This window comes from Populus euphratica, unplaced genomic scaffold (assembly GCF_000495115.2).
Source record: "Populus euphratica unplaced genomic scaffold, PopEup_1.0 scaffold236.1, whole genome shotgun sequence".
In the NCBI taxonomy this organism is placed as follows: Eukaryota; Viridiplantae; Streptophyta; class Magnoliopsida; order Malpighiales; family Salicaceae; genus Populus; species Populus euphratica.
The window spans coordinates 28,832-46,742 of NW_011500115.1; the positions used below are offsets into that span (position 1 = coordinate 28,832).

Sequence of the window (17,911 nt, forward strand, 5' to 3'; positions counted from 1 at the left end):
ATGACAACGAAACTCACATAGCATGAAGAATTCAACTCGAAACCAAGAACACCTATAATATATCGCATAATCTTGCAAAAAATTAAGAAAATTAAGAACCCAGAATACCTTTAAATCGATGATGTTCTGTCTGTGTTATATATATATATATATATAAAATACCACGCAAAGCGAAGCAATACTAGTTGTTGGATGGGGCATTGAAGCGACTCAGGGTTCAAGCTAACCATTTATTAGCTTCATGTCCTCGAGTAGAAAAGAAAGACCCTTTACAAAATAGGTGGACAAGAGACTCGAATAGTATTCTCTGTGTCCATCTCAGTGTATGTTTCTATAATTATTGAGATTGCTTGCTCTGGTTTGTTCACGTGTTGTTTGCTTGTTTTTTATAACGACTCAGATTACTTTATATCGGAGGGCTCAATTGCTTCCTTGAAAGTCTTTGAAAGCAACATCGGTCGATTAATTATGAAAACTTTCTGCATGGACCAACTAGAAACGTATATGACCAATTTCTGCATGATCTTAAATGGAGGAGGCTGGGTGGGTGCTTTGGACTGATCTGGCTAGGCCCGACATTAAAGGGGAAATGCTTTGGTTACTACTGTAGCAATTCACTCTCGCCCTTGCCCTACCACTGAAGGCAACAGCAACATGGTTACCTGCCAGTTCTATGTCAAGCATGTGCTTGTTGTGACCACCCTCGAGTGTGTTCAGGCAAGACAAGTTTGGTGGCCATTGCAATGAAAATATTTTTGGTCTTGTAGTGGTGTGATTGGAGACAAGAGAGGACCTTTGGTGTATATTGATTGAGAAAGTCACGTAGAACTTCGTTCATTTTGAAAGCACCAGCATGTGCAACGATAAAAGAGAGATGACAGGGAATTGAGGGAGGGCGCAAATATGTCATCATGTGTCATCTACAGCTACTTTTCCTGTAAAATGTCTACCTGTGCATGATAGGGTTGCGGAATTGGCAATAAGAGACGAAGCAGACACGGCGGGTGAAGGAAAGCCTTTCTGGAATCTGAAGACTAAACCCAATTGGACTAAGTACATGAGGCGCTACATAAGCTCGACATCACATGGATTCTTATAAGAGCTTAATCAGCATGCCCAGGCACCGAAGTTGCCAGAAAGAAATTGAATCCAGCTTATAGAATGATAACTTGACGACATTATCAAAAAACGTAAACTTGGTATCGCTGTTTCCAAGACAGAAATCTAACCGAGAATACCAACTAGTCTGGAAGCCGGTGGATCCCTGGTTTCTCTTTGTCGACTCACTCTCCTGTTGAGTAGCTTGAAATGTAACTGGGTTAGTATCTGAGGCCCAGTAATCAACTTTAAGGCAAGTAGTGAGATAGGAAGCATAACTGAACAAGCACAAGAAAAAACAACGGCCCAGTTAACTGAAACTGATATTTCGTTCCTATGAGTCAACCCAATAATCCATTGGCACAGGTCTCGCAACAACCTGGTCAGCAAAAAAACACAATTATTTTATTAAAATAATTTTATTTTTAAGTTTTTTTATTTAAATATAAATTGACACAAGTCAATCCACCTAGTAGATCTACCTACTACACCTAACCAGTCATTTTCTTCTTTGTTATTGATATGCTTAATGGCTTTTTTGTATGTGGGAGTTTAAAAAAATCTGTTCACCTGTAACATCTGCATCCCTTGGCTTAATTCAACCCATCAAAACCCGATAACATAAATATTATATATGATAATGCATAAAAAAAACTAATTAATAGATATCATGGGTTGGGTTTTTAAAACCCACTCAATCTAACCCATCTACATAACACAATATAAATAATAAGTTTTTTTGTATAAATAATATTTTTTTCTTATCTCTACACTCATAATCATAGTTGTTACCTTTGAAATTTTATATGTTTGAGTGATGATATATTTTACAATTCAATCTTTTCTATTTGGTGGTTAAAAGATCATAGAAAACAAATAAAAATTTCAAGAATATATATTGAACTTTTAGTTTTATAGTCAGATCACAAACTCTAAAGTATTTTATAGTTTTTTTCATGTTAGTCTACCTTTGTATTATACTGTACTATGATTGCTTAATAAAATATTTGATTTTAATTTTTGTTTTTTATGTGAAAATTATAATAGTTTTTGTGATGTTAATAATATATACATTATAAAGGTGTTATCTAATTTCTAATATTTTTTAAAATTATTAAAAATATATAAGAATTAACGTGTCTAATTTATGAATACACGTATCATCTATGAAGATTTTAGTCTAACATGATATATCAATCCTACTTAAATTTTAAAAAAATAAAATAAATTAAGTTTATATTTCAGAATATTAAAAGTTGAGTTGGATATAAATATACATGAAAATATCCACTAACCTCTCTGCTTTTGTCTTTCATGAGCAGCTAAGTTCTTCACTTTGATTGTTTAAACAATATGCTGGCCATTCCCTTTGCATCAAATATATAATTAAAAACCTATCTAATTTCACCTGAAGAAGCAAAATCCTGGTTAATTAACGAGGTGGATACCAAGAGTCGAGGATATAGAAATAAAAAGTCACTTCCAAGTAATAATTGTGAAGAAATATTTAAATATAGCTCGTGTAAATCCGACAATAATTACGTGTTAACCTATAAGTTAGCTTCTTTTTCTTCAAGATAGTGACTCCTTTACATTATTAAGAATTACTTTGGAAGGCTTGAGTTTTTTTTTTTTCCTTGTGCAAGGTTATATTGTTTATTTATTTTTACACATTATCATGGATGGATTGTGTAAAATTTTATATTTTTTAATTTAATTTTCAAATTTTTTTCAGTAATTTAATTTTAATTAAAGACCAATTAATTTTGATTTCTCATAAAAAGTTGGAATTGAAAGAAGAGGGACCAAAATAAAAAATATATCAAATACGGATGGCAACTATAAATCTCCTAAAAGATGCAATGTGATCCTTAAACTTTGAATATCATGTAATTTATATAATTTCAATATCTTAATATTTTTTTAATTTAATTTTAGTATAAAAAATTATTTTTATTATTTTTACTCTCTGATTGAGAGAGAAAAGAGAGAGATCATCAAATTCTAATAGTAAATAGAAAAATATTGTTAGCACTGACTTAAATCACCAAAATAAATGATATTTGTGTCAAATAATTTTATTTGATGAGGAGAGTTCATATTAAATGTTTTCTATCTTTAAAGTTCGTGAAAAAAACATATTCAAGATTGATTTGATTTTTAGATTTGGGTTGATTTTATTTTTTGAGGCATCTTTTAGGTTTTTTGAGGTTATAGATAAGTTTATCGTGATTTTTACGATATTTTATAGTTTTTTTGGGATAAAAAATAGATTGAAAAATAATTTTTGAGTAGAGAAAAACCTAATCTCTGATTTTCCAATAACCATAATGATCGGAATATGAAAAAATCAAAAGACACGTTATTAATCTAAAAAAAAATAAGGGCGGTAAAATGTTTTCATCCAAATTACAAAAAAAAATTAAAAAAGTTAAGGGGCAATTGCCGAGTTGTAAAAAAATCCTTTTTTCTCTATTTTTTAATTTATATTTAATTTATTATTTATTTTTTTCTTTCATTTTGTTTGTGGAACCTTTTTTAAATAAAGATTATTATTTTTTAGTTATAGATTTAAATTTGAAGATTTTCTCTTATATATATATATATATTATTGATTAACTTTATCTTTTAAAATAAAAAAAATTCAGATGATATTTTTAATACATACAGTCTTGCATAATATTTCTTCTTCTTTTATTTTATCTGATTAGTTTAATTTGTGTGTTTATTTCTATTATTGTTTGTTTAAATAAAAAATATTTTAATAAATAAATTTAACAAACATAAATAGATAAATATCTTATTTTTTAAGATAAAATATTTTGATCTATTTCTATTTCTAGATTTTCTTAGTTTTATTTTTAGATATCGTTAATAATTTTTTATTTATTTATTTTTATATGTAGTTATTAATTTATTTAATTATATTTATGTATAAAAAAAATTTAAACTTAGATTTCTTAAAATTATATATATATATATATATATGTTTTTTGTTTTTTATTTTTAAAACTTCCAACCGTAGCGGATTCCGAATAACATTACTGGAATTGTAGAAAGGACGTTTTTTAAAAAAACTTACAACCGTAGCGGATTCCGGATAACATTACTGGAATTGTAGAAAGGACGTGGGATTTTCTGAAATGGACGGGGCCACAAGTTGTAACTAGAACGTCACTCCATGTGATCTTAAAGCTCGTAATGTCAAACATGCTATAAGGGTGGTATGATAGGGGAACTGTTGCCATAAAGTCAACAAAATCTTTTCGTTTTCTTTGTTATTTTGAGAAAACAGGGCAATTAATTTTAGAAGGAGAAGGAGGAGTATGAAAGTGAGGATAGAGTCATGGGGCTGCGACCATTCTTCTCCTTTTTGTTTGTGCCCATTTAGCTTTGTATATAAGAAAAAGGAAAAGTTGCGATAGGAGCTTGATTTAAGAAGTTGAGACTTTTGATTTACATCTTTAATCGAATAATCGCACTGGTTGAAAAGCTAATTCCAAATATTAAAACAATTATTAGAAAATTTAAAAATAAAATAATTTAAGTTGGTTTTATTTATGAATTTTAAAAATAGGTAAAACCGATAAAAACTCAAAAACTTACATAACCTCGATGAAAAACTTTATCAATTAAATTGTTTTTTTAAATATAAAATTAAAGTGAATCGAATTGTTTAATTTAAATTTATTATTTATTTTTATTTGGTTTGATTTAAAATAATTTAATTTTGATGAATTTTTTGGTTTAAGGTTAACCGACTACTATCAATCCTTTTTATCCTTGTTCGGGGTAATTCATCGGATCAAAATACCTGCAATATTATGCCAATTACACGACAGCTTATCAATTGCGCTATACATTCATATACCTCTCTTGCCAAAAGATTTGAAGCAGTACTAGCCTTTTTCTAGAAGCAAAAAAAAATTCTGCTGGGACATCACGTGTAAGAAACTTCGGGCTTGCACGTCCACACCTTGTCCTGTGATTACTCGTGTCTTGAGTGATTCTCGAGAAAGAGAATGTCGAGCAAAAGAAAGGAAGATTCGTTCTCTTTATCAAGGAAAGAACAACCCTGCGTAAATTTGAAAGGTTACCTCCGGCAAGTTAAGAACAAAAGAAACTTAAAGTGAGAGTGCATCTGTTTGCATCTGTAATTGTCGAAAGCCTAAGGTTTTCTTCTTTTATATATATATATATAAGTGTGTTTGGTAGCATGCGTTTCAAGATAGTTTTTTAATTTAAAATATATTAAAATTATTTATTTATATTTAATCAATTCTTCGTAGCAGCATGTGAAATTCATCAAAAACATATATATAAACATAAATTTAATGCTTTTAAAAATAAAAAATAATAATTTAAAAAATAAAAGTTATTATGTTGTCAAACATGCACTAAATCATTGACATGAGTTTAGTTCTGAAAATCGAGTAGTCATAATCAATTTCTCAACAATTAATTCAGACCAACCAATTGGAAGCATTTAGATCCTGAAAGTGTAAATGTAACTGAGATATCAAAGATAATGATATTAGTCGTATATTCATCTTCACAACTAAGCCAATCTAGTTTTTCAATTGATTTGATCAAATGTCATCAGACACCTTGTGCATCAAAAATACAATAAATATTTAAAAGATATATTCAGTGACTTGTGATTGGTGAACCGCAACCTGTCATCTTTTTTTAGATTCAGTTTTAATGGCATTGCTTTTATCATGTTTATTAAATATAAATAATTCAATTTAAATTGAATGGACATTAATGGTTTAATGTATGTTGTAAATGATAAATTATTTGTTATTTTATTTTATCTCAGATTTAAATAGTGCTTGGAAACTTTAAAAATTTTATTTTTAAAAAAAAATTATATTTTTATGTTCCTAAATTATTTTTGATGTGTCGGCCATCATAATTTCTTTAATAAAAAATATTTTTTAATATAGTTTTTAAACAAAAATTATTTTAAAGATGTATTTGGCTAAACCATTGAATCTATTTTTTCATCAAAATTTAATTTATTTTTGCTTGGTTACGGCTAAACCATTGAATCTATTTTTTTTTTTATCAAAATTTAATTTATTTTTGCTTGGTTATTTTTTATATTTTTAAGTTGTTTTGATTTATTGTTGTAAAAAATAATGTTTTTTTTAAGAAATAATATTTTAATTTTTATTTTTTTTTGTAAAAACCACTTTAAAAATTAACTATTGTTTTATTTTTAAATGCTAAAAAATAACTCATATTTTTAAGACGCCATTAAATTTAAAACACGAAGAATCCAAATAACAAAAATCTATTAACAAAACCTTTCACTGGATTGGTGATGTCAAGAAAGCAAATTAAAAAAAAAATCATCAAAAGATTACATATTTAATTAACGCAAGTGATCTCGTGCATCATTGAACATCATATTAAATTACCACCTTCAATGACAGGCATGGGACCTGCCCATCATGCACTAAAATATCACAGGCAAGGCAAGTGGATCTCATTTGGCCACGTGTACTCAAGCCAAGAATTTATCACTGTATTATTATTATAGGACCACTCCAACCCCTAAAAATAAAATCTTCTCGTGTTGCCAAAATTATTCCCTGCACATGAGGTCGCAACGACTACACAATAATACAATACCTTTCTTTCTTTTTTCATTTAACGTGGACCTCAGCAGCTTAGATCATGTATGGTTAGGATTCTTCTAGTCCCTGTCATACGAGACAAACTTCGAGGAACCCGAGGAGGAAATCAACGGTAATAATCTCCTCAACGGCTATTTCAAAAAATCATGATCAGATGGCTTCCAGCACATCGGCGGTTGCCGCCCAACAGTTTTCCCGGCCTTGGACTGAAGAGGTAGCAGACCGCATGGTGTCGGTAAAATTAGGAGTAATCGGGACATTTTCATTAAACTACCAAAAACAAACATATAAAAATGAACAAAATTATATAAAAAGGCAAATTTCAGATCAATCCTTCAACTATTTATAGTTTCTTGATTGAGTCCCAAAACTACCAATTTAGTTAAGTGTGGTGTAGGTATCCTAATTTTCTCAAGTATTCGACACGAAAATACCCAACTATTGTTTTTGAATTTAATACAAGTTATAAAAATATTAAAACCCAGTTAAAACAATTTTTGTACTCTTAACTATATGTGTGTTTTGAACGTTCAGAATGGGAGGAAAAATGGGTACCTCAATATCTAATACTTTGAAATTGAGATTACGCTGTCTCCAATATTTTAATGAAGGATCGAATTGAGGAAAGTGTATAGAGAGAGGACCCAGTTGATAAAATCAGTGGTTAAGAGACTAATTTTGAAAATATATAGTTGGAGGATAAATATGAGGTTTGCCCAAAAAACATAAAGTAGCCGTTGCCGGCATGCCTCCTATAAAAGGACGTAGTATGATGACCTTCGGTTCATGAAACTTGCAAACAAGAAAATATTAATCTCCTCCAATTCTAACAGGGATTCTCAGGATCCGTTGTGTATCTATCATATACTACTATTCTTTTTTTTTTTTCTTTTTTTTTATCAGAGCAAAATTAGTTTTGAGTTATAGCGTTCTTCATCTATCAAGGGTCTTGTTTAATTATTTGGTGATAGTTTCTAGGAAATCTCAAAGAGAATCCCTTGAAGCTATATTGATCCTTCTTTTTCTTTGCTTAAAATTGTGTAAATCTTGTTAATCTAGCAAGTCTTTTCTTCATCTTCGCCAGTGAAGTTCCTGTGATTTTCTTGAGAGAATCAGTAGCAAGGAGTTTCCATAAGGCTATTGATCGTGTTATTTAAAGATCATTGCCTCCTTTTATTTTCTTGTTTAAATTTGTGCATATAAACTTTATCTTCTTTAGGTATATAACAAGGTGAGAAATTTGAAACTATGGAGGCCCGTTTTGCACCATCAACAGCAGGTCGTCATCAATCAATCTCTCCATCCAAGAAAATGAAAAGCCCAGCAAATAAAATCAACCATACTGCTAGTCGCAGTTTCATTTCAAGATCCATGGAAAACTTGCCTCCTGTGAACCACAATAACTACAGAAACAACAGCCATGGAGTCCTCTTCTTCGCTCCTCGACATGATTCCCTCTACTTCTCCTACCCTCCTCCATCTTCACAGTCCGTTTTAAATCCACACCAGCAAAATTATCACCATGACAGGCATGCCAAGCCACTTTCTTTTCCTCTTCCGATCTCTAAACCTCACCACAACTCTCTTCCTTCTCGAAGCTGGGGCCTCTCTGGCCCACCTTCTGCTACAAGAAAGACTAATAGACCCAGAGACCAATCTCTCACCCCAAAGAAATCCAAACAACCCAACACCAAAAAGGTGGAAGAGCCGAAGGAACAATCTCTTATTATTGGATCTACTGTACCATTAGGACCTGACCCAAAAGATTTGCCAAAAGATGTTTCAAAGGTTTTATCATCATCATCATCGTCATCAAAGACAGTATCAGGTAATGGTGTTATTAACAGTACTGTTTTAATGGAAGATTTTGAGAAGTTTTCAGGTTCGGCGTTTGCACTATCTCCACATCCAAGCAGCTTACCTTTGCCCAAGTTTTCCATGAGACCAAAGCTTAGTTGTTCTGCTGAAGCTGCCGGGATTGATGCTGGAGCTACAGATAATCTCCGGCGACTTTTACGTCTCCGGTGAAGTGAAGTCATTTCCTCTTGTTGCTATGTGGTGGGTGATAATGCAGGTTGATCTTTTAATATCTGTAAATAAAAGCACAGCCGAGAGGCATGCGCTTGCCTGGTTGTGGCTTTTCTCTTTGTTGTTTCTCAAGGAAGTTTGTGTTCACCACCTGCGTTTTTGAATTGGGGTGCGCAAACAAGTTACAAGCAGAAAGAAAAGCTCTGTAGCTTTCTTTTTTTTCCTTTTCTTTTTTCATATTTAGATGGGAGAAAACAGAGAAAAATGCATTGCATCTGTACCCTAGTTTTTAATCTGAAAGAGCATTTATTTTGTTTTCTCCCCTAGTGATTCCAGGAAATTGAATGTTCAGAGGCACTTAATTGAATGTAATCTTGCTATTATTTTTATCTAGAAGCACTTAATTGGAGATTGCAAGTGGAAGATTGGACAGTGGTGGCTGTCACTCACATTGGTCTGAAACTTCTGTCAAGCGTCAACATTCATAGGAGGTTTGGATTCATCTTTTTATCACTTCTCCTGAAAGGGAATGGCAAAAGGGAAAGAAGAAGCGCTAAAAATACAGCTTAATTGTTTAACATGGCAACAAAACCAGAACGAAGAATAGGAATACATTAAAATCGAGATATGAACCGATGCTGTAAATCTTAATTGCTTGAAATAGATCTTGCAATAACACATATATTAAAAAATATTTCAAGTATCAACTATTGCTTTTATCGATTTCAACAATTTGAAATGCAAACTCCTCTATGCAACCCTCCTCATACTTGAGCTGACTTGTTTCTGCATTAATATATCGAGTTTTATATACAAGTTTAAGCCATTATAAATCAATAAAAAATAAATTATAATATTAAATCGAGTATTTATATATGAGTTTAAATCGTTATAAATCAATAAAGAATAAGCTTAACAAGATATCTTTATACACTATGTATGTGATTATCATACAGAACATCATACACGCAGGGAAACAACTATCCCAACAAAATGGGATCATGCTTCTTAATTTCTATGCCGGCTTGCAAGGTCTCCTGCAAGTAGCAGCAGCTAGCATGAAGGAATTCGAGAGAGCTAGGTAGGTTTTTTTTTTTTTTTTTTTCCCGGGGAGATTAATTGGAAAGGTCACGTGAATAACTATGATGATAAACTTCGTTCTAATCAAGTAATCATCACGAGGAATTCAATCACGGATAGTTTAATGGACACCATCCAATCTACTATACATATAAAAGAAACATATTTGGAGCTCAAATTATATAAACTTGAGTTGAATAATGCTCAAATATATATAATTTTCTGGCAATCACAACCAGAAAATATTTATTTGTTTAGCATTGTAATGGTGTTTGTGATGGTAATTTTTTAAAAATAATTTTTAAAATAATATGTTTAATTAAAACTGTAAACTATTAAATTAAAGTGTTTATTTTACAACAATTCTTAACAACTCACCCTCTATTCTCTTGCTTTAAGTGGATTTAGTATATGAATTTTTTATCTTTTCATGTTCAAGAAAACAAAAATTTAAACAAAAATTTTTAGATTAGACGGAGCAAATTTCATCCATATTTTTTTCAAGATTTAAACTTGGAATATAGCACAAATATCTGAAATGAATTTTTAATGAAAAATAAATAAAAAATATATTATTTTAGTTTCTATAAAACCAAAATTTAAAATACATGTGTGATAAACAAAAATTTTTAGATTTGACGGAGGAATTCCATCTATATTTTTTTTCAAGACTCAAACTTGAAATATAGCACAGATATCTGAAATGAATTTTTAATGCAAAATAAATAAATAAAATATTATTTTAGTTTCTATAAAACCAAAATTTAAAATACATGAATGATATAATGCAAAAAAATAATAATTATATAATCGAATTATTGTTTTACGGGCTGGATAAAAATTATAAGCATCAAACAATTTGAAGCGCTAGTTTAAGCTGGCCTAAACAAACGGTGATACACATTTGGTTTGGGCCTCCGTTTGCTTAATTAGTTTAAGCAGGCCTGTATATCCAATTAAATTCTTATGGATCGTGAAGCCTATTAGGCCGATTTTGCAATCTAGTGAAATTTCAACCGCACCTCGCAAAGGTTCCACTTCCTGAAAAAAAAAATCTTAAAATATAAACTCTTGAACAAAGAGGCAAATATGTCACATCTCCTTGTTCGAGAAAATAAATTTAAATGTCTCCCAAAATTAATATATAGCTTTTTAATTATATCATACTCAAATGAGACTTGTCTGCATCAACTTCAAAGACTTTGTTTTATAATTTTTATCCAGTGTAGTTTTGTTTTTTTAAGGTGGAACGACATCATTTTACAATAGATCGGGTCTTATGAACCTGATATTGAGCCGAGTCAAATCCTAAGCCGGTCTGATATTTATAATCCAAGTCGGTTCAAATCTGTCTCTCTTCCCTATTGTCCATTGGCGTCACTTGATTAAGTTTTAAACCATTTTCTACTCAAGATATACTGAACGTACGAGTAGAAACAGAGAAAGCAATTGGTAGAGCAATACTTAAAGATCCTTCTATTCTTCTCTTGGATGAAGTTACAAGTGCATTGGATACAAAATCTGAAAAGTTTGTCCAAGAGGGTTTTAGATAAGCTTATGGGAGGCGGAGCAGAGTTCTGGTCGCACACAGGTTATCAACTGTTCGCGATGCTGACAGTATTGCAGTTCTGCAAGCAACATGGGAGGGTGGTCGAAATCGGAAGCCATAACCAGCTCATCGGAAAACCTGGTGGTATTTATAAACAACTAGTCAGTTTATAACAGGAAAAGGACACATAATGATAAGTAACAGGCACTTTTACAAGGAATCTAATAATAATAAAAAAAAGCCTACCCATAACTTAACCTAACCAAGCTGAAAGTGTGCGCAGTCGTTTTGAATCAGTTGACAGTTGCTTAAGCCTCATTTTATCACCAGTTTTCATCCACATCCTAAAACATAAGCTGGGGCTAAAACCAGCCTGAAACTTAGGAATTTCAGCTGGATTTCACCAGTTTGGTTTTCTGAGCGATTGCCTGTCCAGATTCAGGCTTGAAAAAGTTCTTAAACCGAATCCTAGTCATATACTAGCTCTCTCTTTCTTGTTTCGAGCAACCCTGTACACTTGCTCCAATCTTTGATTTTTTCCCCCTGGTTCAAGTTCCTTTTACTTTCAAGGACATAAAGTAATCAACTTATGGAATCTCGCCAGCAATATAATATGCAAAAGAAACTAGAATTAAAGTAGATATATTAGCTACAAGAAAGTTGTTGGAGGGGTTGGTACTCGGTAGGTCACGATCCAACAAGCTCGAATCTGCTAATAGAATTCTCCCCATGTGCTTTGCAGATTATGGGTAAATTATACTTGATTACGCAATTAGTGGAGCGGGATTGCTTTCTTTCGAGGATAAATCAAATCACCAAAAATTCTTGACATGATGCCATGATCTATGAAACTCCAACAACATTTTCTTTTCTTTCTTTGCCAGAAGGAAAAAACAAGAAGAACTTGTGGGCATCCATAATTGTGATTGTTAATTTATTATTGACGTGGAATAAAAGATGATGTTCGTACAAAGACTATTGGGGCTGGATTCGACCTGGCCACGCCCTTTTTGATTCCTTAACGCTACCCATTTGATGGAACAAAAATGCCAGACACGTTGATTGACATTCCATGCCACTCCATATCCTTGTCTTTGTTTCTGTCCGAATTTTCCTCGTTTGGTTGAAACTCAGGAGACAAAAAAAAATAGCTGAAAGCACAGCTCATTTGACCCGACTCGAGAAGGCAAAGATGATGTGTACTAGTTTAATCGGGTCCTTGGCGATGTTATTAATGATACGTTTGGAAGTAGAGTAGAGATTATTATTTAAAGTTTTTTAATTTAGAAATATATTTAAATAATATTATTTTATTTTTTAAAAATTATTTTGGATACCAACACACCAATATAATTTAAAAACATTAAAAATTTAATTTTAAATAAAAATTTTTTAATTTTAATAAAACACGATTTAAATCATGTTCCAAATGAGATTTTCTTAGCTAAGAGATTAAGGTAAGCATGAGTTCAATCCTTTTCTCATCGGGCCAGGATCGATAGCCGTTCGACTTGAGAAAAGTGCGGTCAATGGTTGTGTGTGGTGCCTTTCTTTCCTTCTTGCTTGAGTTAAGCTTACTCATGTAATTTCATGTTTCTTGGTTCGCTTTCTGCCTTAAGTTTTAATTAATTCACTAACTTGTAAATTAAATTTTAAATCAAGTTTAATAGTTTTGGTTGTAAAATGAATGGTGCTGTAGACGGAGAGATACCATTAAGTTTATTTTTCCAATCCCGTCAGAAAGCATACCGTCTTTATGAATACTGCTAGCTAGGAGAATCATATAATCTTCACACTTATTGCATTATTTGCACTAGTGGTTTTATCGTATTGATCATGCACTGGTGGTTACAGCCAGTCATTTGATTGGAGTTTGTCGAGTCAAACAGCCTGCAAAATGAAGGGCCATGCCACCTAAACCACATTATAGCACAGGCATCATCTTGTCTAGTTGCATCCCTTCGAAGGCAAGAAATTTTTATGGGGAGAGCTCTCATTTAGGTCCTAGCCAAATAGCGAGCTCTTTACTGTTATGGATAATGGGTTAAAAATATTAATTTAATATATTTTTAAATATAAAATACTTTATATTTTAATACTAAACACATAAAAATCCCTTTTTAGAGTTTTGAACTTGAAACTTTCTATTAGAAACAATTCAACCATTGATCAAGCCTCGAGGCTTAAGTGGCATGGTTTATTTTGTTAACGGCAGAATTGATTTTTGATGAATTATTAACCTAATTGTTCATTAGCTACTTGGTGCTTGAGGGGGTGCTTTCTCCGAGAGATCGATCTACCATTATCAGCACCTTGAATGCTCCCATCACTGCTATTTATTGCCGTCACAGCTCTGCCCGTCCCCACCGTTAATGAGACGTTAATCATACATGTGTCGGTTTCACCACGCTTAAAAATTTAAATTCAGAATTCAAATCACGTTAGAAGCAAATCTGGTCATTTTCACATAGCCTATCGCTCCCATATATTCAAATATGTGTGTGCGTGTGTGTATATATATATATATATTAACTTTAAAAAAACCTTCATCATTAAGTTATCAATTTAACTTGTAGATCACTAATCAATCATTTTATTTTTTTATTTTTTTCATACATAAATAGATTTACACACACAAATTAAACTGCAATTTAAAAAAAATGGAAGTATTTTATTTTTCTTTTCATATACAAAAATTATTTAAAAATAACTGTAAAAAAATAAAGAATTCCAAAATATTAAATAATAGTATCTTGTGCAGTGTTTATTTACTATCTCAAGATATAATAAATAAAAATAATAAAAACAAAAATACGTTTCATTCAAGAGATAGAGGCTTACAAAAAAAACATATAAAAATTTGTTTTTAGAATAATTTTTAGTGAATTTTTATATTTTCAAAATATAAAATAATAAAGGAACGTGGCCCTCCGTTTTAATTGTTTCTATTTATTTTATAATAAGATAATAATCAAATATTACTTTTTTATATATAAAAACTGTTACAAAAATAAATAAATTCAAAAAAAGTTTAATAATAATAGATGGAAAAAAAAAAACCATTAATGATATTTTAACTGAAAAGATTTGCTATTAACTTTAGGCGATTAGAAAAGGAGGAGTGGTTAGACTTTTGGATATGGATTAGCTGGCAAAAGGTTGTCTAGGTAAGCCAATCCCAACACATACGCTTCTACCGCAAAAACATTGTCCCTTGTCCTCTTCCCTCTTCGTTGCCTATCTTCCTCACTCTCTCTTCTCGCATTGAAAAATTAGGGTTACTTAGCTCTCCAATTTTTTCTTCACTCCTCAAATTAGGGTTCTTTATCGAGTCTTTGTGTCCGATTATTTCAATTCTTGAACTGGTAATGAACAACCATAACTCTAGGTCTCTATCATCGGCTTCAATTTCTGATCAGAGAAAAGAGAGGCAAAGGAGAAATCGAAGGCATTGAATAAGTAGTAGTTGTTGTGGTGAGAAGTGAAGAGATCGGACGGTTGAAATGAGCGCGTCCAGGTTCATTAAGTGCGTGACTGTTGGCGACGGCGCCGTTGGCAAAACATGTATGCTTATTTCCTACACCAGCAATACTTTCCCTACGGTACTCTCGCTTTCTCTCTCCCCGTGTGTCCTCTATCGTAACTTTGTACATTGTCTATGGACGTTTTCGTAATTTCGGTCTTTTTTGGGAGATCTTTTTATCTTGCTTGATCGTAGAATTTAGTTTGAAGCATCATTCTCTGAGATTATCTTGTTTTGATTTGTGAAAATACTTTTTAGCAATTTTAAGGAATTTATCTTTTTTTTTGTTTTCCAGTTTTTAGTGTTCTTTTATCTGGTATAGAGCTGAGGCTACAAAGTTAGATTTGAACTTGAAATTTAGGGCTTCTGTTGTATATTTTTCATGATAAATGCGTTGATTGTGTTTATAAGATTTAGTCATTTTGGTTATCTAGATTGGTAATTATTCATTGCTTTCGAAGAATGCCTGGGCAGATTTCAATGTACATTGATGTTGTTGGTGATTTTTTAGAAATGATTTGAGTTTAAAATAGTCTAGAGGTCTATATGGTGTGTATTGTAGTGTGTTTTTAGCTTTTCGTTAAATAATGTCCGGGGACACACAGCCAGTTATTAATGTTGTAATTATCTGGTTTTTGGCTGTTGTGATGCGAAACAGGACTATGTACCAACTGTTTTTGACAACTTCAGTGCAAATGTGGTTGTGGATGGAAACACTGTCAACTTAGGATTATGGGATACAGCTGGTAATTTTTCTTTACAAGATCTTGCGCTGAGTTGGGTGCTTTCTTGCGCTGAGTTTAAAGAATTTCATTGAACAGGTCAAGAGGATTACAATAGATTAAGACCTTTGAGTTATCGTGGGGCAGACGTCTTTATTCTCGCATTCTCTTTAATCAGCAAGGCCAGCTATGAAAACGTTGCCAAAAAGGTTATGGATCGTCTATGAAAAATTGTTTGATTAATTTCCTTGTACTGATAATTTTCTTTTTGCTGGTTTTCCATTTCAGTGGATTCCAGAACTGAGGCATTATGCTCCCGGGGTTCCAATTATTCTTGTTGGAACAAAACTTGGTAATACTATCTCTATCACCACATTTTAATTGCGAAATGGAATATCTGAATTGCCTTGCTAGCTGGTTGGATTTTCTAGGCTAAGGTACTGTTATAGGACTTCTGCATCATATTAAACCAACTAATCACTGTCCCTTTGTGCAACATACCAGTTCAACTTGGCTTTGATCTTGGCCCAGTCTTAACCTTGATCAGTAATCATCAACCGTGTCCTAGCTTATATTACAATCAATAACTGTACAACACATACCTGATATTCCTTTTTGCACTTTTTTTTTTTTCATTTTGGCATGTATTTAGAAAATTTGATATGTACTTACTTATTTAATGCTTTTTGAGAATGTTAGGTTGCAATGATTCTAGGATCAATGCATTGATTGCGCAACTGTTTTGGGAGCTCAATGTTTTTTAGGTTTTAGTACTCTATTCTCATCCGAACTGTTTGCATCCATTTTCTATATCACCTTTTATCAAGATGCAAAACGACTCTGTATTGGCTGAGTTTGCCAACTAGAGTTAGCAGCTGTTCTTTCTTTGCTTCCATTATGCAAAATTTCATCAAGTACTGTTTTTTGTACTGGTTCTTGATTATGTTATGCACAATTGTCAAAAATGAGAAACAATCCCCTTTTCCAATAAAGGACTGAAATTTGGGAGACGCATCCCATTATCAACCGGGGACTAAAATTTGTTTCAAACTAATGTTTTTCAAAGCGAAACTTCTCTTATGATTATAATCATTTTCCATCTGCAGATCTTCGAGAAGACAAGCAGTTCTTTGTTGACCATCCTGGTGCAGTGCCAATTACTACTGCTCAGGTAAATATGACCATCCTCAAGTGTCTCCCCTTCCCCCAACACACCACGCACCAAAACTTTCTTTGTATAGGTTCCTTTTAATTAATTTCTTGTCTTGGCTTTGCCTTTGTTGAAGGGAGAGGAACTGAAAAAACTTATTGGAGCTCCTTTCTACATTGAATGTAGTTCGAAAACACAGCAGGTATACACATCCTCTTATCCTCTTTTTTTTTATTTGTTCTCCTTGGGCACTGTGTTATGCCATTGCCATTGATGGGATTTGTTTTGTAATTTCAGAATGTGAAGGGGGTTTTTGATGCGGCCATAAAGGTGGTGCTGCAGCCTCCAAAGCAAAAGAAGAAGAAGAAAAAGGGGCAAAAGGCTTGCTCCATATTGTAATTGACAAAGGCATGATTAGGTTTGACAGAATAGAAGATGGCCTGCCTGCCACGCACTGCAGTCAGTCATTGCTGTGTCACCTCTTTCCATTCTTTGGCCCCCTCAAGGAAGCAGGAAGTCTTGTATAGTCTCGACTGACATTCTGGGGATTTCCATGAAAACACCTGATTGATTGTTTCGTGTTTTCCTCAATCTCGTGGTCTGTAATTGAATTGCATTCCTTGTCCAAAGTGCTTTTTATTTTGGTTTAAATTCGGCTTGTAATATCTTAATTTGTCTCTCGAATTAACTTTCTGGCATGAGATGATGTGATTAATCTATGTAGCTGACCTCCTATAGGAGGCTCGCAGGATCTCTGGCCACTTGCTTCGTATCCTATTCTGCAGTAGATTTGTACGACAATATGATTGTTGTTTTGTATTCAGTTTAAGCTATAATGTATTGCTCGCTTTTGGATTCCATGCTGTTTACATCTTGTACTGGGACTGAATTAAACGCTGGAGTTTCTGATCCTGAATCTAGTTCAACAAATGGCCATGACCGGTCATGATTCATGGCAATTGTCTGCAACAAATGGCCATGACCATGACCGGTCATGATTCATGGCAATTGTTATGGAATCGTCTAAATATTATTATTTCATCGGAAGGTATTTTATTCCAGCGTGCAGATACTATAGGAGCATAGTAGGAGCCATTCCCGTTAACATGGAGCGTG

General features: G+C 32.5%; 1 protein-coding gene across 1 annotated transcript; it reads left to right on the forward strand.

The window, feature by feature from the left end:
* Positions 1-14,564: 14,564 nt before the first annotated feature.
* LOC105109887 (rac-like GTP-binding protein ARAC1) lies at positions 14,565-17,659 on the forward strand. Its single transcript, XM_011004749.1, has 7 exons — positions 14,565-15,002; positions 15,582-15,669; positions 15,745-15,854; positions 15,934-15,997; positions 16,752-16,816; positions 16,932-16,997; positions 17,093-17,659. Exons 1-7 carry the CDS (start codon positions 14,904-14,906, stop codon positions 17,192-17,194), a joined length of 594 nt encoding a protein of 197 aa, XP_011003051.1. The 5' UTR covers positions 14,565-14,903; the 3' UTR covers positions 17,195-17,659.
* Positions 17,660-17,911: the final 252 nt, after the last annotated feature.